This window comes from Balaenoptera ricei, chromosome 20 (assembly GCF_028023285.1).
Source record: "Balaenoptera ricei isolate mBalRic1 chromosome 20, mBalRic1.hap2, whole genome shotgun sequence".
Taxonomy (NCBI): Eukaryota; Metazoa; Chordata; class Mammalia; order Artiodactyla; family Balaenopteridae; genus Balaenoptera; species Balaenoptera ricei.
Genome location: NC_082658.1, coordinates 46,086,087 through 46,110,722, shown reverse-complemented (window position 1 = coordinate 46,110,722; position 24,636 = coordinate 46,086,087). Strand labels below are relative to the sequence as shown.

General features: G+C 39.5%; 2 protein-coding genes across 2 annotated transcripts in view; one reads left to right on the top strand and one right to left on the bottom strand.

The window, feature by feature from the left end:
- Positions 1-982: 982 nt before the first annotated feature.
- CRLF3 (cytokine receptor like factor 3) overlaps positions 983-24,636 on the bottom strand; it is a 37,235-nt gene continuing 13,581 nt past the window's right edge. The window contains exons 3-8 of the mRNA XM_059907096.1: positions 21,421-21,508; positions 20,332-20,509; positions 18,302-18,524; positions 17,496-17,628; positions 3,344-3,456; positions 983-2,467 (exon numbers count right to left, since the gene is read on the bottom strand). Coding sequence (XP_059763079.1) covers positions 2,211-2,467; positions 3,344-3,456; positions 17,496-17,628; positions 18,302-18,524; positions 20,332-20,509; positions 21,421-21,508 — 992 coding nt within the window. The 3' untranslated portion in view covers positions 983-2,210. The remainder of the gene's footprint in view (positions 2,468-3,343; positions 3,457-17,495; positions 17,629-18,301; positions 18,525-20,331; positions 20,510-21,420; positions 21,509-24,636) is intronic.
- Positions 15,940-16,275, top strand: LOC132354971 (small ribosomal subunit protein eS27-like). Its single transcript, XM_059907126.1, has one exon. It carries the CDS (start codon positions 15,958-15,960, stop codon positions 16,210-16,212), a length of 255 nt encoding a protein of 84 aa, XP_059763109.1. The 5' UTR covers positions 15,940-15,957; the 3' UTR covers positions 16,213-16,275.

Below are 24,636 nucleotides of genomic sequence, written 5' to 3'. Positions count from 1 at the left end.
GAGATGTATTTATCTTTCACCTCTACTTCTATTTTTGTTTTGATATTAAAATCTATTATATAGCTTCAGAATTTATGCTTCTGAGAAGGTGGAATAGCATAATTTCCCTATTCCTCCTGCTAAGTACAACTAAAAACCCTGGAAAAAAATATAAAACAAACATAAGAAGATTCTGACAGATGGCCGAGGGACCTCAAAACTCAAGGAACTCAGTACTGTGCGTTCCTAGGGTTCTCTTGTCTTATGTATCTCAGACTTGGGGCTGAAGAAGCCAGCAACATGGAAATACCAACAGACACAGACAAAAAAGCCCCAACAAAAGCCTGCTCTCTGTAGCCAAAGGACCAGGAAAGGGGCAGCCTAGCAAGACAGAAACTTACAGCCAACCACCACTCCACTCCAGCCAAACACCATCGTCAGGGTTGAATGGTGGTGGCCCACAAAAAGACATGTCCACACCAGAACCTGTGATAGTGATTTTATTTGGAAAAAGGGTCTTTGAAGTTATAAATTGAGGACCCTGAGATGAGATGATCCTGGATTATCTGACTGGGTCCTAAATCCAAGAGAAGTGTCCTTTTAAGAGACCAAAGGAGGGAATTCCCCGGTGGTCCAGGGGTTAGCTAGGACTGCCGCGGCCAAAGGTTCAATCCCTGGTTGGGGAACTAAGATCCCACAAGCTGTGCGGCCCAGCTAAAAACAAAGCCCAAAGGCCATGGGAAGACAGAGACTGGAGTTATGCAGCAACAAGTCAAGGAATGCCTGCGGCCACCAGAAGCTTCCAGAGACAAGGATTCTCCCCAAGACCCTTTGGAGGGAGTACAGTCTTGCCAATATATATGTTATATATGTATATATAACTTATTCATTTTATATATATATGGATCCTCCCACTTAAAAGTGAAGATGACTTTTCTCCCTCTACTTAAAAAATTAAATCTGAATTAATTAAATCTCATGAAAGAAAAAAAATACACACATATACCTTTTAGTTTTTTATTTTGTTTCAGACAGTTGGACGAGGCATCTACATTCTAGCACATCTTCTTAACAGTCACTAAGCAAGTGAAAAACAGCTTACTTATAATATAAAAAGGCAAGGGGAAAAGGTCATGATTGTCTAATAGGGAACTGGAATCCCCAAATAAATTATCTCACAAAAATATCAAACTTGCTTTTCCACTTTTCTACCATTAAAAATGAAAAAAAAAAATTCACATTAAAGAAAAAAGATCTTAAGCTGTTATATAGCAAGATAATCATTTTTACATCCTAAGTCCTTCAAATAAATATTTTAAACAAATTTAAGTTTTCCAAAAAATAGGTCAAGTATTTACCCTACATTTGTTTGGTCCACTAAAAGACCATTTATGAAACTGACATGAAACTGGGCTGCAGCTCAGACCCTAGGAAGAACGACATGCGCGTCACTGAGGCTGGATATGCACCTGTGCGTATTTCAAACGTGGGACATGGCTAACACGGCTGTGCAGACTACTTCCATAAGTAGTTTTACCCTGTAAAAACCCTCTAGCCTTTATCATGAACTGAACTGCAAGGAAAGAACAAAAGAAAATACTTTGCCTGTTGTAGACATTTGCTCAGTAATTTTTAAAAATGCAAAAATTATCATGCTTTTGGGACTTAAAGATTACTGAACATGAGATAAAATTCAATACTGCTTACAAATCCCTGAATATGAAGAGCATATTCAACACTCCTGTGGAGAACACACCAGAGAGTGTATATTACAGCGTACATGGTGGCACATTCTACCTGGTCTATTCTTGCCTTTTCATTCTAAAGTCTTGGATGGCCCTGGATCTTTAAAAGATAGAGATTTAATTTAAAAAAAATGTTACGTTACATTTTTGTCTTCTTACAGCCAACTTTAAAAAGAAGTACAGTGGAAAGGTACATAGGGCTGTCTATATCTCCTCATACTTTTAAAAGCCAATTTGATTTTTATCGTGATGTGATTTTCCAATTAACACTATGCTAAAAATAAAATGGACTGCATTACTGTTTTGTCCACAATATTCACGCCTCTTATTGCTAAGATACTGGAAAATAAATCCAGTAAATAATTTCTGTTTCCAATGACTTAACTGAGAGATGAATCTAACGATTTTTTAAACCAATGACAACTGAACTGGGCTGAGGAAAGCTATGTGAAACCCCTGCAAACCCAAAGCCAATCATCTGAAAATCTAGAATACCAGCACTTTCCACCCAGGATAGAAAAACGAGCATCCAAAGTAAAGAGAACCACAAGACTGATCGAGCAACCAATCAAACACCACTTCTCTGTTATTTGAGCTAATAGTTACTCGAAGCTTGATGTTTCCGCCTTCGTTATTATTGCTGGATCCTAGAGTCACAGCTTCAATGTCAAATGTGACAGTGGACCCAGAAGTAACTGCGGGCAACTGATTAGTCATTTCTTTTCCATTTACAAAAACTGCACCTAAAACGTTAAGGTAAAGAGTCATTCATATGTGAGCAATAACTAAGAACGGAAACAAGATTCTAGATTATTGGTAATACAGCTAATTTCCTAATTCAGATAAAGAAAACATTTTGGAATGCCAACTGGTCAAAGATAATGCAGTTAAATATGTTAATTAACCCCCATCCCCAAGGCAGAAGAAGAAGTTAAAGCTTTAATAACATTTTAGAGTTCTGGTCCAGGGTTCCACTCTTTTGAAATACAGACCATGAGTTTCCCATATGGATGGCATCAAAAGAAACTTGACTCCTTTACAAAATTACATCCTGTGGAACAACAAGATTGTTTCACATGGAAAAAACAAGAATCTTGTGCTACCTACTGTTTGACCCACACAGTAAAATATTAATACATCTTGGTAGTGATTTTTAAAAGTGTGATTACTGCAAAGTAAGGGACCAAAGAACACTACAGATGTAAACTCTCTCCCCGTTTCCCTAATCTATGCCGAATTTATGTTGTCTAATCTATGTTGAATTCCGATCACCCAGGCACACCGAATCCAGGGGTAAACCACCTGGTGAAAATCCCAGCTCAATCACCTCCAGACTATGTGAGTTTAAGCCAGCTACTTCACCTCTCTGTGGCTGTTTTTATCAACTACAAAATGGATATACTACTACTCCTCACTTCAAAAAGCTGTTAAAAGGATTAAATAATGTATTATTTTTAAAGGGTATAGAATAATGCCTGGTACATAGCAGCCACATAGATATGCCATTAAGACCTAAACTTTTTCATCTTCTGCTATAAATGTGTGATCTTGAAACTGATTCAAATCTTACTACAGTGAATCATAGATTTCCAAGAGAACGGCAGTGATTTCCCTCTTACCATTTGTACTAATGCAAACTGCTTGATCCCGCTGCAGGGAGTCATATCCGTTCTGTTTTTCTGCACACACTCCTATACTGTCTCTTCTGTCTGGCTGTCCCACAGTTTCAACTCTGTCAATGAGGTAGAAAGGTCATTTCACCTTTTTTTCTTAACGTGATATCTAATGCTTAAAAAGAGCCATCTCACCACAATTACTCTTAAGAATAGCTAACAATGATTCAGGCAGGACCTCCTAAATTCCAGGCACTGTTCTAAAAACTTTGTGTCTATTTATCTATCTATAAATCATCTCATTCAATTCACATAACAACCCATGATGTGGGTGCTATTAGTATCATACCCAGTTTATACATGAGGAAACTGAGGCACAAAAGAAAAAATAAGGTTAAATAAACTGATGCTGATCACCTAGCTGAGTGGTGGAACTAGGACATGAACTCAGGCATTCTGACCGCAGAGTCTATGTTAACTACTTATAACTATGACAGCACATTTCTATTCTATATTCTGGCTCTAGACGTGTAGAAAATGTGTCATATTTGCCATTATAATGAATGTGACCATTACTGCCATCACCTAAACCTTCAATATGAGAGTCTATGCAATGATTAGATTACTATTTACCAAGAATTTAAAAACAGACATTATCATCTTTTTAAAAAGAGGATAATATAGTTATGGACATATTTTGGTTGCAGAACTTCATACATAGAAAGTTTAAGCATTTCCTTTTGTGTTTTAGTCTCAAATAATACCTCATCATGTACTCTAGAAATGGGAAACTTAGATGTAAAGGTCAATCTACATCCCTATTACCAGGGTCATCTTTCCCTGCATTCCAGAAAGCCAGACTTTGCAAGGACAGGAAAAGAAAAATTAGCAAGGAGCAGAATGTAGCTTTATCAAGGGAAGATGAGATTATTTATACTCAACGTGGCCTCAAAATGTTTTTCTTTGTAAAGTGGCAAACATACAGGTTCACAATAAACATGTGGGTGGGTTTCTTAAGTCATTTCACTTCTAAACCAGCAGCATAAAGAAGTACGGGGAGGAGAACGACATCAGCAAACACAGCAGAACTGTACGTCCTAGGACTCATTCTACCACAGAAACACCACTTTCAAAATGATATACGGACCAAAATACCTTTATGAGATTTCCAGAATCCAGTTAAAAAGTCCCAAAGGAGCACAAAGCTGAAAACAGCTGCACTGAAATGGATAAGAAGAGCAATTTCACTTGCCCCACGTCAACCCCTCTTCCAAGCTACCACAGTTTGGTGCCAGGCAAGAACAGCCCAACTCCTGACTTTTCCTTCAGAAAGGAATCACAGGAGTGGAGTGTGCCTCCAGCGTTCTAGCTCTTTGGAAGGTTGCCTGAAGGACGGGTTTCTGACATGCCTCATTTGGAGCACTGACAGAACTGGCATAGCACGGATGCCTGAATGCTGCAAAGACCAGAGAAAAGGGAGGGGTGGCATCCTGCAGGAAGTGCAATTTGGCACGGGAGGGAAGGAGAAGAGGAAAACTTGCTTCTGGTGTGCCAGCTTTTCACAGGGCTGCTCAAGGGAATGGTATCTGTCTCGCCTCGTGGGGAGCCAGCATACTCTGGATGCCTGGTGGCCCCTGATTCCAAGAGAGAGCGAAGGCACCCTGCTGCTGGAGCACCAGAGAACTTGCAGTGCCACAAACAGGCACCAGAGGGAGCAAAAGATTATGCGCGCCTAAAAAACCATCAAGCCTCTCTAATTGAGAAATTGCACACGCAAGCCCAGAGAAGTCACATCCCGCCAGAAAAGGTTTCAGAGGCCCCCCGGATCTTTAGCTGGGCTCATGTGTGAGAGTCTTCTCCTGTACGAAGCAAGGCCATAAAGATTTGGAAAGGTGGCTGTTTTTCCATATGTGCAGATCCCAGCACAAAATTATGAAACATGAAGAAACAGGGAAACCTGGCTCAGACAAAAAATAAAAGAAACAGATCTTCAGAAAATTATCCTAATGAAATAGAGGTATATGAATTATCTGACAAACAATTCAAAATATCCATCATAAAGATGCTCTACAGGCTCAAGAAAATGAGGCATGAACAAAATTAGAAAACCTACAGAGACAGAAAATTTTAAAAATAACTAAACACATTTTGGAACTGAAGAATATAATAACTGAAAAGTTCATGAGAGGAATTCAATATCACACTTAAGCACTGGAAAGAAACATCAAACTTGAAGACAGGTCGTTTGAAATAACGCAATCAGAAGAACAAAAGGAAAAAAGAATGAGAGTGAAGAAATTCTAAGAGAATTATGAGAGAAGAGAGAGGAAAAGGGGCAGAATGTTTAAAGAAATAATGGCTAAAAATTCCCCAAATTTGGGGAGGGAAATGGACTTTCAGATTCAAGAAGCCTAAGGAACTCCAAAGAGATGAACCCAAGGAATCACACTGAAACTCATTACAATCAAATTGTCAAAAGTCAAAGACTGAGAATTTTGAAAACAGCAAGAGAAAAGTGACTTGTCATGTACAATGGAACTCACATAAGACTAACAGTGTATTTCTAAGGAGAAATCTTACAGGCCAGAAAGGAGTGAGATAATATATTCAAAGTGCTTAAAGAAGAAAACCTACCAACCAAAAATACAATATTCAGCAAAATTGTCCTTTAAAAATGAGAAAAAAATAAAGACATTCCTACATAAACAATAGCTGAGGGAGTTCATCACCACTAAACCTGCCTTATAAGAAACGCTAGAAGGAGTTCTTCAAGTTAAAACAACAAGACACTAAACACAACATGAAAGTATGTGAAAATATAAAGCTCACTGGTAAAAGTAAATATATAGGCAAATAAATACTGTAATACTTTAACAGTGGTGCATAAATCACTTTTAATTTTGGTGTAGAAATTAAAAGACAAAAGTGTTAAAAACATAACTATAAAAATATGTCAATGAATACACAATATGAAAACTATGTAATTTGTGACATCAATAATAAGTGTGGAGGAGGAAGAAGTAAAAGTGTAGAGTATATGTATTCAATTGATGCTAAGTTGCTGTCAGCTTAAAATAGATTGTTATAACTACAAGATGTTTTATGTAAGCCCTAGGATAACTACAAAGAAAATACTCATAGAAGATACACTAAAGAAAATGAGTAAGGAATCAAAGCACATCATTACAAAAAAAACAGTGAAACATGGGCTTCCCTGGTGGTGCAGTGGTTAAAAATCTGCCTGCCAATGCAGGGGACACGGGTTCGAGCCCTGGTCCGGGAAGATCCTACATGCCGTGGAGCAACTAAGCCCGTGCGCCATAACTACTGAGCCTGCGTTCTAGAGCCCGCGAGCCACAACTACTGAGCCCACGCACCACAACTACTGAAGCCCACATGCCTCGAGCCCGTACTCCACAACAAGAGAAGCCACTGCAATGAGAAGCCTGGGCACCGCAACGAAGAGTAGCCCCCACTCACCACAACTAGAGAAAGCCCACGCACAGCAACGAAGGCCCAACACAGCCAAAAATAAATAATTAATAAATAAATTTATTTTAAAAAAAGAAAAAATCAACCAAACTACGTTGGTTTTTTGAAATGAGCAACAAAACTGACAGACTTAGCTAGATTAACTAAGAAAAAGAAAGATAACATACAAATAAAGTCAGAAATAAAAGAGGAGACATTACAACCAATGCCAGAGAAATAAAAAGGATTATAAGAGACTCTTATGAATAATATATACTAAGAAATTGGATAATCTAGAAGAAATGGATAAATTTCTACGAATATACAACCTACCAAGACTGAATCATACAGAAACAGCAAATCTGAACAGACTTACAACTAGAAAGTAGACTGGATCAGTAATCAACAACATCCCAGGACCATCAGTAAACAACAGCCCAGGACCAAGTGGCCTCACTGGTGAATTCTACCAAATGATTAAAGAAGAATAAATAACAAACCTTCTCAAACTCTTCAAAAAAAACTAAAGAGGAGGGAATACTTCCAAACTTATTTTATGAGGCTAATATTATCCTGAACCAAAGTCAGAGAAAGACACTACAAGAAAACAAAACTACAGGCCAACAACTCTGCTGACAATAGATGTAAAAATCCTAAACTAAGTACCAGCACTGTTGGTGAGAATGTAAATTTGTTCAGCCACTATGTAAAACAGTATGGAGGTTCCTCACAAAATTAAAAATAGAACCACCACATGATCCAGCAATCCCACTTCTGGGTATATAGCCAAAAGAATTCAAGGCACTGAGAAGAACACAATATTACTTCTATAATATTTCTGCTGAAGATGCATAACCTGAATCTAACCACCAGGAAACAGAAAAACCCAAATTGAGGGATATTCTATAAAATACCAGACCTGTACTCTTAAAAAATGCCAATATCATAAAATTTAAAAGAGACAGAGAAACTGTTCCAGATTAAAAGAGACATAACAAATGAATATAACACATGATCCAAGATCTTTTTTTTCTGTAAAGGACATTAATTGGGACAACTAAATCTAGTAAGGTCTGTAGGTTAGATAATAGTATATCAATGTTAATTTTCTGATTTTGATAATCTCTTTTTACAAAATACTCACTGAAAATGATTTGGGAAGAAAAAGTAGAGGACTTCCCTGGCCGTCCAGTGGCTAAGAATCCATGCTTCCACTGCAGGGGGCATGGGTTCAATCCCGGGTCGGGGAAGATCCCGCATGCCATGTGGTGCAGTCAAAAAAAAAAAAAAAAAGTAGAGAGAAAAATGATGAAGCAAATATTGAGGCATCTGGGTGAAAGGTATTTGGGAATTCTCTGTACTATTCTTGCAATTCTTCTGTAAGTCTGAAATCACGTTTATAAAGATTTTTAAAATACACAAAATACTATATGGATAAATATATACATAGAGAGAGAGATGTGGGAAACACAAGATACCTGAATTTTATCCCTAACATCCCTAATGTTGTTTCCTAAAAAATAAAAACCTGCTAATATTATTAATCATAGATGGAGGACAGCAGTTACTTGTTTAGTATTGTGTAATGAAAAATATGGCTTGATCCTGGGAGGTAACCTTTAAACCACTGCAATTTCCCAAGTGATAGGAGTGTCTTTGTTATTCATGGTGGGTCCCTCAGACCACACTTGATAGTTTATGCTAATGAGGTGCTCAAGGTGGGCCCCTAGATAGTTTATGCTAACAAGATGACTCAGGATGGGAACAGGTCACCCCAGAAAGACCAATCATATGATTACAGGGTTGAGGCTTTGAGCTACATGATGTCAGCCCATTCTCCTAGGAGGGCAGGGGAGGTAGATATTGAGTTAGGTGGGGAATGATTTAATCAACTATGCCTCCACAATAAAATCCCAATAAAAACTCTGGACACCAAAGCTTGAGTGAGCTTTCCTGGTTCGTAATACTCTTTGAGTACTGTCGTGCCAAAAGACCTTGCATCCCTGAGATACATGCTTCGTCTGTGGAATCCTCCCAGATCTCACACTATGAGTTCCTCCCTTTGGCAGGTTATGATTTATATCCTCTGCTATAATAAAACTGTAATCATAAGTGAAGTACTTTCTTTCTTTCTTTTTAATATTTATTTATTTAGCTGAGCCAGGTCTTAGTTGCAGTAGGCGGGCTCTTTTAGTTGCAGCATGTGGGCTCTTAGTTCCCTGACCAGGGATCAAATCCGAGCCTCCTGCATCGGAGAGCGGAGACTTAACCACCCGACCACCAGGGAAGTCCAGTGAAGTGCTTTCTTAAGTTCTGTGAGTCATCCTAGCAAATTATAAAACCTGAGCGTTGGCCCTGGGGACCCCTGAACTTGCAGCTGGTATCTGAAGTGAGGGCAATCTTTTGGAGGACTGTGCTCTCAACCTTGAGTTTGGCTAGCTCATTGCAAGTGTACGTTTTTTTCTGTGATTAAACTTTTTAAATAAATAATTAACGCAAGTAAAATTTCTTGAAATTAACTAAAATCCTGGGAAGAAGGAAAAAAAACTCCTTATTCGAATAAATCACAAAATTGTTCCTAAAAGCATCTTACTTGAAAACAGCATTTGATAAATAAGACAAGCCTGGCATTAAAAGCTTATAAAAGTTTCTCTGAATATAAAATGAACCACGAAAGTAAAGAGCTAATTTGCCTTAACACAGAATTATTTTCACAGCTCACTAAGAAATAGAATGGAAGTTTAAAATCTTTGAATTTTTTCCCCCCTTTGGCCACACCGCACGGCTTGTGGGATCTTAGTTCCCCAACTAGGGATTGAACCTGGGGACCCGGCAGCGAAAGCTTAAAGTCCTAACCACTGGACTTCCCTCCAGGGAAATACCTAAAATCTTTGAATTTTTAAATTGCAAGACAAGTAGTCATGACATTATTTCCTAAAAAACTACCCAAGTGGGGCTTCCCTGGTGGCGCAGTGGTTGAGAGACTGCCTGCCAATGCAGGGGACACGGGTTCGAGCCCTGGTCTGGGAAGATCCCACATGCCGCAGAGCAACTGGGCCCGTGAGCCACAACTACTGAGCCTGCGCGTCTGGAGCCTGTGCCCCGCAACAAGAGAGGCCGCAATAGTGAGAGGCCCACGCACCGCGATGAGGAGTGGCCCCCACTTGCCACAACTAGAGAAAGCCCTCACATAGAAACGAAGACCCAACACAGCCAAAAATAAATAAATAAATAAATAAATAAAAATAAATTAAAAAAAAAAAAAGAGTTCTTTATTAGGAAAAAAAAAAAAAAAAAAAAAACAACTACCCAAGTGGTTCTCTCACATAAACAAGTCCTATAAGAAACTCTACCATAAATCATCCAAATATAAAAAGTATATAAAAAAAGAAAAATGGTATACAAAATAATTCATAGTAGGGTACAGTGACCTTGGAGATACAATTAATAAAAAAAATCAATTTATGCACAAGTTGGTAGGAATGCATCCATTGCATAGAGTCATGTAGAAAGTTCTAGGTGATAATTTTTCTCAAAGGTAAAGTATTCTGAGAAAGAACATGGTTCAGAACAAAAAGGAAAAATTTCGATGGCAGAAAGAAAGCTAATCTATTCCTACTACTCTGGCACTTTGGCTAACTGACTGGATTTAAGTGGCAAATTCTCATATAATCTCAAACTTCCTTCTTCTCACAGTGAACACCTGGAGCAAAGATCCAAAAATTCAGTTGTTTGGCTAATATATCATAATATATTATGAAAAATATCCAACTTTATGATAAATATAAGAAAGAAAATGAAAATATTATTATGTCCTACAGCTACAAATTAGGTAAAAACAGTAATACTTAATACTGACAAGGATGCAGTGACATCAGTCAGGACCCTCACACACTGCTGGGAAGACTGCAAGTGCTTCCAGGAACACAGCTAGTTGGCCTGTGTCACTAACAGGAAACTAGCCCAAGGAATAAAGAATAAGCCATATGTCAAAAAAGAGGGTCATAGCACAGCTTGACTTGTCAGGAAAAAGAAAGAGAAAGAAGGGATGTCTTAATCAAGTCATAGTAAACAAGGATTTTTGATATAGAAATACACTCCTTACTGTACAAATCCTAAATAGCTTTTATCCTCTTTTAAAATGAAACTGATAGTCTTATATCTATTATAGAAATTGAAAATCTTCCAACAAAAAAAATTCTAGGATAGCGAATTCATTGGTGAATTCTACCAAACATTTAAGAAATAATACCAATTCTCACAAACAGTTCTGAGAAATAAAAGAGGAAGAAATACTTCCCACCTCACTTTATAAGGCTAGCAATTACCCTGATACCAAAGACATCATAAGAAAAAACAGACAGATATCTCTCTTCTGAAGAGACATAAAAATCCTCAAAAAAAATATAAAACTTAAATTTAGCAACATATATAAAGAATAATACACGGTCAAGTGGGGTTTTTCATGGGAATGCAAAGCTGATCCAATGTTGAAAAATCTATCATTGTAACCATATCAACAGAAGAAAACCCATATGATTATCTTAAAAGATATATAAAAATAATTTGACAAAATTAAACATCCATTTATAGATAAAACTCTCAGCAAACTAAGAATAGAAGGGAACTTCCTTAACCAGATAGAGGCTGTCTACAAAAAAACCCTACAGCTAGCATCATACTTAATGTGAAAGACTGAATATATTCCTGCTAAGATCTGGAATAAGACAAGGATGTCTGCTTTCAACACTGCTATTCAAAATTATACTTCCTAGCCAGTGTAACAAGACAAGAAAAAAATTGCAAAACACTGATGGAAGCCATTTTTTAAAAAAATAAATGAAGATGGCAATTCCCTGGAAGTCCAGTGGTTAGGACTCGGTGCTTTCACTGCTGTGGGCCTGGGTTTGATCCCTGGTTGCGGAACCAAGATCCCACATGCCACTCAGTGCGGCCGGAAAAAAAAAAAAAAAAACCTAAATGAAGGGTGACTTTCAGATTTACAGCTCTCCAGCCTGTCCCCCATTGCTATAGGAAGGTACTACCTTATAATATGGCTCTTCTGTGAAGCCACATCTCCTTTGACACTCAAAACCTAATCTGGTTCAAAAGAGCTTCTATTGCCAGACCTCAGTTCTCTTCAAAGGCTGCTTATAAACTACTGTCCACTGTCACCAAGGGACACAGTCCTTGCTTCCTCAGATGATGCACTGTGACTCCCCTGGACATTTTTCCCACCTTTTCTCTCTGCTTCCTCAAGAACACTCAAGCACTGTTCAGTCCTGGCCCTGTTTATAGTCTTAGGGTGGAGTCTTCTCCTTCTGGGACTGAATATTTGTAGATTTCTGAGACTGGCCAGCAAACTCACGATTTCCAGCCTAGCTGTGTCTTAGCGGGCCTTTACAGCTAATTTGGAATTTGAGTTTTCTGTATTTCTTAGTTCTGTTGAAAAAGTACTTATGGGTCCCTACCCCCCACCTCTTTATTTCTCCAAAAAGTTTCCAGTAGTCGAAAAATTCAGAACTATGGTGCTACTATGCATCTATTGGTCCCCAAAGATCCCATCTCTCTTTTGAACCCATTCTAGTCAAGCTTCCCTCCACCACAGCTCCCCTGAAACTGTTCACGTCAGGGTCACCAATCCATGTCCACGCTGCAAACCCAAAGGTCAATTCTCAGTCCTTTTCTTATCTGTTGGGTCAGCAACATTTGACATAATTGATCGCTACTTCCTCTTGGAAACACTTTCTTTGCTTGGCTTCAAGGACACCACATTCTCCCACTTTTCCCGTCTACCTCACTTGCTTCTCCTCCTCAGCATCCTTTGCTGGTTCTTTCCTCCCCAAAAGCTAAATGTTAAGAGTTCTCCAGTGTCCTCTCCCTATACTCATTCCCTGGCTAATCTCATGCAGTCTCATGGCTCTAAACACACATCTATACGTCAAAAACTCTCAAATTAATATCTCCAGTCTGGTCTTTTCCACTGAACTCCCGATTTGTATATCTGACTGTCTACCCCACATTTTCACTTATATGTCTAATAAGGAACTAAAATTAATTTGTGAAAGAACAAACTGATATTCACCCATAAATAGGCTCCTCATAAGGCCTTACCTACCTCAGTAAATGACAATTCTACCCTAAGTTACTTAGTCCAAAAACCCTAAGGTTACACTTGACTCCTTTCTCATACCTCACAACCAACCTGTCAATAAATCCCGTCAGTTCTTCCTTCAAAGTAAATCCAGATTCTGACCACTTATCATTACCTCAACTGCTCCATCCTGGTCCAAGCCATCATTAGCCGTCACCAAGATTAATACTGGAATGTTGAATACAGCTTTCCCTTCATTTCTGGTAATATTTTTGCTCCTCCTCTCCAGCCTCCTAAATGGTCTCCTTCCAGCCTGTACCGCTGTACAGACTATTTTCCACCCAGCAGCCAAAATGACTTGTAAAACATATGTCAGATCACATCATTCATTTGCTCAATGTCCTCCAATGGCCTTCCAACTCACTCTAAGTCCAAGCAGAGTCCTACAGGGCTAGACTGCTAGGATTTGAATCTCAGCATTACTATTAAGAATCTGTACAACCTCAGGCAGGTGGTTTAATCTTTTTACATCTCAGTTTCCTCATCTATAAAATGTGTCTACCTCCTGAGCATGTAATGAGGTTTTATAGACATTAACTCAATACTTAAGAAGTAACACACAGTAGGGTTCGACAAAAGTGAGCTGGTTGTTATTATTTTGTAGCCTAGCTCAACTCGTGAATTCATGAAAAGTCAAATGCAGAGCATGACTCCCAAGACTATGAAATGTAAACCTGACTTGGTTTTACTTGGTGAAGACTTTTGTTGGGAAAAGGAAAAAAGAAAAAGACCTCTGTATGTGGTATCAAATGTCCTCGTTATAAATGGGCACAAGTGAGCTCCAAAGGGGCAAGTCTTTGAGAAATTGAAAAAGAAATAAATATACACAGCCTGTCCACAAGAATGTCGTACTTTTCTGGGGTTCTGACTATACTCCCATCTCTATAAAACCCATTCACACTCATTACTTCCTGTTCTTTATATTTTTTTCTCCTCCATATCTTTGGTTCTTGCTTTGTTTCTGTACCTGAACTTTCCTTTTCAGCCCTACCTGAGATAAAGCCTTCACCAACCCCTCATTTAGAAGTAACTCTTCCTTCTTCTATATTCCACGGCAGTCAGGATCTTTCTTATACTTTATAATTTATAAACTGCCTATTCTATGTTTAGATAAGATTCTAGTTTTTTCTTTTTCTTAAACTTTGCATTCCCAACGATACCAAGTACTGTAAGTAGCATCTGAATGGAATGGGGTTGTATGAAACAATCAGCATCATTCACAAAGACCACAGGCGAGCAGAACTGTCCTTACAACTATCCTTACATTTTAGAAAAGCAGTTTAAGACAGAAGGATATGGACAGGAAAAAAAAGTCTAAGGAATATTCCTTAGGTTATCTGGGAAGAATAGCTATTATATGTGAACATCCCAAAGCAGATATGTCTCCCTGACTTCATGTAATCCTCCCTCTACAAACAAACTAAAAGCTAGGGTTTAATATGATATCACTTATATGTAGAATCTAAAATACGGTACAAATGAGCCTATCTACAAAACAGAAACAGACTCACAGACAGAGAGAAAAATATGGTTTAAAAAATAGTAAGATTGGGAAATCTTAGAAGCAAGGGAAAGCAGGAATGTTCAAGACAGGAAATCAGGGAGAGGCCTGGAAGGAGGGGGTTGCTAGCAGACCCGGGCACCACATGAGACTGGGCTCTAGAGACTGTTAAAAGCCGGCCAGTAACAGGTTCCTTTGGTGTCAGCAGTTCTAAGCATTCCAGAAACTTCAGCAGGGATCGACTGGGCTGAGCAACAGGGCAGGGCCTGCAGGAGTATAATCTCCCTTCTGACTATGAGGCCCTCAAAAAGCTGAATAAAGTTTACCTTGATTCAAGCAGGCCTATCTGCCCCCAACCCCATGCATGAAGGTGCCCCATACAAACACACCATTCACATCCTCTGCCTTAACTGCCAATGCCTGAAATTCCTTTAAACAAGGAGAGAAAACATTTTCAATCCACATTCAAAGGAAAAATGACAAAAATGCAACAGTCTGGCTAAGATAATACTGAGCTAAATAAGTTTCACTTAATCACCCTACCAAGGGGGGCCCCTTTGGAGGAGGAGGGAGGAACTAATGGTTTATTGAGGCCGACTAAGTGTCAGGCCACAGTCCACAGACAGTACGTGGGTTTAAATCAATGTGTGTAATTTCCAATGTTGTAATCTATAAACATTTACTGAATGACTTTAGAAACAAACCTAAGTAGGTCATCTATCAGCCCTTCCCCTGTGTTCACAGAGGGAGAAGTTAAAAGTAAAAAGAGCATCAGATCACCATCACCCAGGGATAAAAATCATAGAAGAGAGAAAAGGAAAAGAGCTGAGGATACAGTAGCGGAGAAACTATACATTTCCACACTAACTCAAATCATGTTTACTCTCCCATGAAAAAAGACAAATGAGAAGCAATACAGACCAGTGGTTAAAATTACTGGAGCCAGACTGGGTTTCAATCCTAGCTTTGCCACTTACTAGTTATGTGACACTGGGTAAATGACTTCACTTCTCTGTGCCTCAGTATCTTCATCCCTAAAATGGGTAACTACACCTATTTCATTGGGTTATTGTGAGAATCAAATGAGTTAATATAAGTAAAGTGCTTAGAACAGTACCTGGCACATAGTAAATGCAATTTAAATATTAACTGCAATTAATAATACTATGATTATTATTCTTATTATGATCTGAGGTATCTGGCCTGAATCTGTTAACTCAGGAAGTCCTATCATTATACAGAAGTACCCTGTTCTCAGCAGACTCACTAATGGCAGTATTTCTATAAACAAGGGACATCAGCAGAGAAGAGGTTTGTTAGTACAGAAAACTCCTGATTAGCTGGGGAATAATAGATGTTAGGTACCAGACTCCTCATTTCTCTTTGTTAGTTTTTTCTGGTTATTAAGTCATTCTTTTTTCATAATGTAAGGGGTGAGAGGAGGTGTCAAAAATGAGACAAGGTTTCTGACGGTGACGACCTCCCCACGAGAACATGCCTCTCGCAAAGGATCTCCTTCATCCCTCTCCAGAAGAGGAGAAGAGGAAACACAAGAAGCAGCGCCTGGTGCGGAGCCCCAATTCCTATTTCATGGATGTGAAAAGCCCAGGATGCTATAAAATCACCACCGTCTTTAGCCATGCACAAACAGTAGTTCGGTGTGTTGGCTGCTCTACCGTCCTCTGCCAGCCTACAGGAGGAAAAGCAAGGCTTACCAAAGGGTGCTCCTTCAGGCGGAAGCAGCACTAAAAGCCCCTGGAATCAAGATGAATGGGAAACCATCCCAGTAAACACATTTTGGATACGTCCAAAAAAAAAGAGACAAATGGGATTTCCCTGGTGGCACAGTGGTTAAGAATCCGCCTGCCAATGCAGAGGACACAGGTTCGATCCCTGGTCCGGGAAGATCCCACATGCGGCAAAGCAGCTAAGCCCGTGTGCCACAACTATTGAGCCTGCACTCTAGAGCCCACAAGCCACAACTACCGAGCCCACGTGCTGCAACTACTGAAGCCCTCGTGCCTAGAGCCCATGCTCCTCAACAAGAGAAGCCACGGTAATGAGAAGCCCACGCACCACAACGAAGTGTAGCCCCTGCACGCCACAACTAGAGAAAGCCCACGCACAGCAATGAAGACCCAACGCAGCCAAAAATAAAATAAATAAATAAATTTACAAAAAAAAAAAAATGAGACAAAGCATAAACTAGTGCATTCTGATCATGCTGACAGTTCAAATGACTTGGCTGGTGGAGAACATGGCAACACTAGCTTAGATAAAACTCTCAGATACACTCCATGCCTTATACAACAAGAGACTGAGACCAAGAGGAGCCTGGAACAAACATTCACAATAAAATCCTATGATCTCACAACTTAAAACTTAGAGGAGAGTTTGCTACACTGAGGTGTGTATGGTGAACATCAAACAAGCTTCACTTTTCTAAATCAAAACCGGGCTTTGGTTTTTAGGAAAAGCTATTTAGAAATAGGACCACAGAGAATACATCTCAGACAACATGAAAACAAGAAAAAGGGAATTTTTCTAATACAGGAAGAAATGGATGAAGAAATAGAAAATTAATTGGCGACAGGAGAGGCATGCTTTCAATTTTATTTTACAGAGACTATATATATAGTACGTTTACTCTGATAGATTGTCTCTCACAGATACTTGCTCTTATTGATTCACAAAGAAAAAAAAAATTGGGGACCTCTGAATGCTTAAGATTGATTTTTGAGAGGTATTCTATTTACCAAGAAGAAAGAAGATGTAAACACAGTGAATACACACTATGTATCAGGCAGAAGCAAGGCATTTTATACCCATTATCTCAGTTCATGCTCATAATAACCCTGTGAATACATACGAGAAAAGCGAAGCAAAGAGAAATAAGGAAATTGCTCCAAAGTAACACTACCTAGAAATGACGGAATAAACTCAGGACTGTTTTGATCCGAAGCTCATGGATGCTCTGTGCACTTCACTTACTGCCTAAGGCATGACAGACAGATCTTTTAATATCCACTTGCCTGAATGTTAATGTCTGCCCACAGAAGTAAGTGGGAGCGCTGGAGTAGAGAACACCGGACGATTCAGCATCATTCCGAAGCGCTATGTTTCTTCGACTGCTCAGACTGTACCCCTCAAAGCCAGCTGTCCACTCTTTTTAAAAAGCAAAGATATTGTAAATTGTTAGAATCTTTTGGGGAATATCTTCAACACAGACACATTAAATAAAACTTGGAAGTGGAAGATGCTACTTAGGGTTCATGGGCAAGTTCAATGAAAGGAAAAATTCAGTGACAGGGTGTCATGGTCAATCCTACAAATCACAAAAAAGATTTTAGTCTCTTCCTACACATTTTTGGCAAGGAAGATCAAATAAGTGTTATCTCTTACCTAATAAAATCACGTTTGAGCTTATTCCAACCTGATTAAGAAGTAATTAACCGAGTCTAAATCTTTTTAAAAAGTAATATAGGAGAGGTCCATTTTGGATCATAAGACTTCTAAGCAAAAGCCTCTATCAAGATATACGTTGAAGGTCTGGGTCAAATATTGCAGTCTTCTATTGCAATATTTAAAATCTTTGGTTTTAGGGATGCTTATAATCCTGCCTGGCACTGTTCGGGGACTCTGGAGATAAGAACGAATGAAAATTTCTCAAAATTCACATGAAGTAATTTGAGCAGGAAGTAAAAGACATATTCCATGTTATTCTCCATCAATTCAGGGTTTTTCCTTAGGAAAAAGGGTTGTCAGTGTGCTGCCTTTAGCACAGGATACGTGTACTCATACACAGTTAAGCTTCAGGAGTGAGAAGGCAACAGCATACCATGAGGCACCAGCGTGGAATGACCTATCTGGGGGACACTCCAAGGACTCCACTCCTGTCGGCCATCTCCTCGGGCGCAGACTCTGAACTGATAATCAACATTTGGGTCTATGTGCAATACTATGAATTCAGTTTCAGAGCCTACATACGCGTCCTCAAAATGACCGGAAGTACATTTACGGAACTGGAGCCTGTAATCTTGGGCGGTAAAGTCGTCATCCACCTGAGGAGAAAGGCTTTACGTTAGGTAAAAGTCAGAGAATAACTTCTCTCAGCATCACTACTTAGGAACTTTGAATGGGGGCATTTGGGGCCAAGCATACAGGCCCACATGCTGAATACGGGCTCTTCTCAGGAAGGTCAGAGGAAATGTGCCATTATTATTTCCCTTCTTTTCCTTATTGAACCATGTGTTTTATAACCCCAGTCTGATATGAAAAAAATCTGCTTCCTCTGAAGTAATGGCATGTCTTCTAAACAATTAATGCCAAAGATAAGACATTCAAAATTCAAAGACAAGTATCCCAAAACTACATTATTCGTATAACCAAGAGAGAGCTAATATCTGAAATATATAAAGGACTCCTTAAAATTAATAGAAGACAGGGCTTCCCTGGTGGCACAGTGGTTAAGAATCCGCCTGCCAATGCAGGGGACACGGGTTCAATCCCTGGTCTGGGAAGATCCCACATGCTGCGGAGCAACGAAGCCCGTGAGCCACAACTACTGAGCCTGCACTCTAGAGCCACAAACCACAACTACTGAGCCCACATGCCACAACTACTGAAGCCCATGAGCCTAGAGCCCGTGCTCCGCAACAAGAGAAGCCACCGCAATGAGAAGTCTGCGCACCGCAACGAAGAGTAGCCCCCGCTCGCCGCAGCTAGAGAAAGCCTGCACACAGCAATGAAGACCCAACGCAGCCAAAAATAAATAAGTAAATAAAACAGTAAAATAAATAAATTAATTAATTAATTAATAGAAGACAAACCACCCAATAAGGGAAATGGGCAAAAGACATGAATAAGCATTCTAGAGAATAAGAAATGTAAGCAGCCAAAAATATATAAAAATATTTAACCTAATTTGTAGTATGGAAAATGCAATCAAAACCCACAATGAGATACCATACTGGCAAAAATATAAAGTCTGACAATGCCAAGTATTGGTCAGGATGCAGAGTAAGAGGAACACATGCACTACTGGTAGAAGTATACTCTGGGACAGTCACTTTGGAAAGAGTTTGGTATTTCCTAGTAGAGTATAGATCCAATACTCTAAGACCTCATAATGTTATGGCTAGGTATATGCTTTAGAAAAAAAATCTTAAATGTGTACACAAGGAAACATGAATAATAATGGTTACAGCAAAAAAACTGGAAATTGTAGGTCCACAGATAGGCAAAAACAAAAAATTAATTAATTAAAAAAACAAACCAAAAAATTGGAAAAAATAAAAATAAAAAAATAAAAATTCCATTTAAGAAAATAGTTTCCAGAAGCTGACCACCCACCTCTGAATGATGTTATCTGTCAACAGCCAAGACATCATGACTCATCTGGACATGGTTTTTATCTAAAATATGGTAACTCACACGCATAATATGATTTAATACACAAAATTCTTGGCAATGCTGAGAGTGTGAAAAAACTATACTTTAAAACTTTATTTCAGAGGTATTAGTTCAGTGTTGAACAGAAAAATATCCAACACCCAATATTCACTATCACCTTCTGACTTTTCTAATTCTGAGCGATCCTCAACTCACCAAGAGTTAAGTTTGGGGAATATGTGATGGGAAACAACATTTCGATACAGAGATTTTATAAAGTACCTTCAAAATTGTTTATCCCAACTGGAAGAGCTACCTCAGTTCAAGTTCCCTGTGACCTTAGTTGTAAAGCAAAGGGCACTTCTGTTCACAAAGAGAAGAAAATATTCAAAGGCAACTAATAAAAAAAAATCGTAAAGGCCCCCAAATCTCAAATCCATAATGCTGAAGCCACTTCTACAATCCTGAATTACGTACCTTACACCATCGCACGATGATGCCTCCGGGTTTCTCTATCAATTCTTCTATCTGTACTGGTGGGCGAGATGCTACCGTTCCGTGCTTGAAAATATGGTCTTTCACTATGTTAAGAATTGAGTCGTCCAACTGAGCAGATAAGCAAGGCACATCAACCAGTAAAGGCACCTCTGGTAAGCTGAGGAAACAAGGCTCATGTGTTTATAAGGCTTTTAACTGAAAGTTAAAAATACAAGGGAGTATAGCCTTGAAAAACTGCAAATCACTATGCTGTACACCTGAAACGTATATAACACTGTAAATCAACTATATCTCAATTTTTTAAAAAATAACAAGGAATATTTTATTCATTTATTTTTGGCCGCGCTGCACAGCTTGTGGGATCTTAGTTCTCAGACCAGGGATCAAACCCAGGCCCTCAGCAGTGAAGGCGTGGAGTCCTAACCACTGGATTGCCACGGAATTCCCCAACAAGAAATACTGTAGATCAGTCACGTACTGTAACAGTGCAGAAGCCCCCAGTAAACAATGCTAATGGCAGTGGGGGTTTTGCAAGATATTACATAAAAATTCTCTTCCCAAATAAATAAAAGGAACAAGAGAAAATGGGTAGGATCACAATTGTCAAGTTTATAGCAAAAGATCTGGTTTACTGAGCTATGACTCAGTTTTGTTTGTTTTAATTCAAGTGTACTTGATTTACAATGTTGTGTTAATTTCTGCTATACAGCAAAGTAATTCAGTTATATATATATATACATTCTTTTTTATATTCTTTTCCATTATGGTTTATCACAGGATATTGAATATAGTTCCCTGTGCTATACAGTAGGACTTTGTTGTTTGAGCTATGACTTTGTTCAGATTTTTTTAAATTAACAATTCTCTTACACATTAGGATTGTAGAAAATCGGTAGTAATTCTATACCAGAGATTACAATCACAACTATTTCATACTAGTAATACTGGTAATGGGCAGTGAAAACTTGAAAAATACATTCTCTATATCCCTGAATCAGAATTTTTAACAGGCAAAAAGAAAAAAAGAAAAGCGGACAGCTTAAGCCCAAGAGACACTAACTCTTTTACCTGTCCAACTGGATGTGTGAGGCCTTTTTGGTAAAGCTCCACAGTTTTTCATTCTGTTCTCCTACACCACCCAGAATGGCGATCTCACCTACAATCAGGAATAAGAGAACTAGTACAGGGAAAAATGGTTACATTATAAACTAATCAACACAACCCGTGTCTAAGCGGGTCTCTGGTTCTCTTGAAAACAATTCTTAAGTGATGTCACAAATTCCCCAAAAGTAAATGTAGAAACTATTTTAGGGACTTCCCTGGTGGCGCAGTGGTTAAGAATCCGCCTGCCAATGCAGGGCACACGGGTTCAAGCCCCTGCCTGGGAAGATCCCACATGCCATGGAGCAACTAAGCCTGTGCGCCACAACTGCTGAGCCTGCGTGCCACAACTACTGTGCCCGCACACCTAGAGCCCGTGCTCCGCAACAAAGAGAAGCCACCGCAATGAGAGGCCCGCACACCGCAACAAAGAGTAGCCCTCGCTCGTCGCAACTAGAGAAAGCCCGCGCGCAGCAACGAAGACCCAATGCAGCCAAAAATAAACAAACAAATAAATAAATAAACTATTTTAGAAACGGCTTTAAGGTTAAACCCAAGAGGAAAGCGGTACACAATGACAACATTCTGCCAGAGATGAAAGATTCTGCTCTACAAATGGAAACTTGGTTTGTCAACTAATTTTATGCAAGGCGTAAGTCCCAGGGACCTCTTCCCATCTCCCCTACAGAATCTTTATCAACTCCAATAGGAGTCAGTGCAAATATTATCCTGACACAAGCAATAGGGTGAAGGGTCATATAAAGGAAATATTATATAAAGTCATAAGAAAATGATCAACATCTCTGTCCTTCCACAGCCCTGAAGAACGCTACCAGAACTGTTTTCTATCTCAGGATACCCTGGAGTTACTCAAGTGTTTTGAGACCACATGACATGACCTTCCCCCTTACCAAAAGGAAAACAGACACACTGAACACTGACTCAAAATCCTAAAAATTTCATAAATAAGTTTTTAATCCCTCGGGAAGGGAGGGGAGAAAAAAGTTTGAAAGTTAAAACATTTCTGAAGTATAAAAAAAAAAAAAAAATCAGATGCTGCAACAAGCATGTATGTGCCTCAAAGGATTTATTTTCTAAATAAAAACATTGGTCAAGCCTCGTGGTGATTGGTATACACTCTTGACCTGTGCTGAACTGCTGCTGAGTTTGTTTCCAAATGCTAAGCGCCCAGGAAAAGACATTCTGAAGTCCTGCTAAAAAGAATTTTCTCAAAGGCACTGTTATGGTCAGTGGCAAATAAACACTTCTCCTTGAAGGTAAGACAAAAATGTAATTAGCGTGTAAAGATAACATTAGTACTATATTCTAAGTGGGACCAAAAAGGGGACTAACTTCCAGCTGGAGTGACAGAGCTGGGAGCCAGCCACGCACACTTTTGATCCTATGCCACTCATAGCACTCATCGAAGAACCAATGGTATTTAGTCTCCTTCCCTGGATCCTTTTTCCTCAACTGCCCTTTAAATACTGGCGTCCCTCAGAGTCCCACCTTCTGCAGCCTTCTCTTCTCATATTGTACACTATCTCTTGATGATTTTACTTATTCCCATGGATTCAGAGGTGACATACACACCATTCACTGCCATATTGACATCTCCAGGTATGATCTCTCTCCTAAGCATCACACCCACATTCCCAACTCCTGGCATCTCCGGCACCTCGAACTAACATACCCCAAACCAACTGTCTAACTACCCACCCTCCCCCTTCATGTTCTGTGTCAGTCAACGGCACAATTAACCAGTCGTCTAAAATCACACTGGGTTGGGTCATCCTAAATTCTTCTCTTTCTCCTCCATCCTATAACCAGGCAATCACCAATCATCAACACTTACGGCTCAGTAAGATCACCATTAATTCTATCTCCAAAAAATCTTTTTATTTTATTTTATATTTATTCATTCAGTCATTCATTCATTCATTTTTGGCTGCGTTGGGTCTTTGTTGCTGCGCGTGGGCTTTCTCTAGTTGCAGTGAGTGAGGGGCTACTCTTCATTGCAGTGCACAGGCTTCTCATTGCGGTGGTTTCTCTTGTTGCGGAGCATGGGTTCTAGGTGCACGGGCTTCAGTAGCTGTGGCGCATGGGCTCTGTAGTTGTGGCTCACGGGCTCTAGAGCGCAGGCTCAGTAGTTGTGGCGCACGGGCTTCGTTGTTCTGCGGCATGTGGGATCTTCCCAGGCCAGGGATGGAACCCATGTCCCCCGCAGTGGCAGGCAGATTCTTAACCACTGCGCCACCAGGAAGTCCCTCCGAAAAATCTTAAAACCAGCTCTGCTTCATCTTCACTTGTCATCGTCTCCATCGCTTCCTATCTGACTGCCGCCACAACTTCCTCATCGGTCACTTTTACTTCCTTACAACCTCTAACACAGTCTCCAAACTGTGGGCAGTGTCGTTTTTTAAAAATGCAAATCTGACTGTGTAACTCTGCTGCCTGAAATACTGCATTCAATACCTCCCAGATATGCCATTCACTTTACTCCTGACGTTACTTCTGCTTCCAGTCGTGCTGTGACCTCCTTTTCTTCCTTGGTCTGCTTGATGAATTTCTTCAAGCCTCGGTGGAACTCCTCCTATAGAAAGCCATCCTACACTCTTCCAGAGGTAAGCATTTCCCCTTCTGTGCTCCCATGAGGTCTTAGATCTCTCTCATCGTGTGTGCTTCTCTCACTGGGCTGTGAACCCCAAAGGGCAGAACTTATTACCTTTTTATTTAATGTACCTGACAAAGACCTACAGGAGGGAAGGAGGGGAGGTAGGTAGATGTGGAGACAGGAAGGCAGCAAGGCAAGAACCGGGCATGCTTTAACCAAAATAATTGACTAAAGTTAGGGATATAACCACTGCAATTTCAGGAGTAAACACCAATCCTACTCCTTAATCTCTAAAAAGAACAATGGCATTAAATCCTATAAACCACTGACACTCTGAAAAATATGTGAACAGACTCAAAATGACTGTAAAATCACTGTGTTAACAGAACCATGAGAAAAATCATTTACTCCTTATTTTGTAAATGATTATAATTAGTACATTAATTGCACTTACTCTAGGATACCTCACTGTACACCTGTCATCCTATATCACAAACTGTCCCAAGGTACGAATAGCCTAAGCACCCCACAGATGGCAGGAAGCCTGCTGGAACCCTGAGATACCAGCA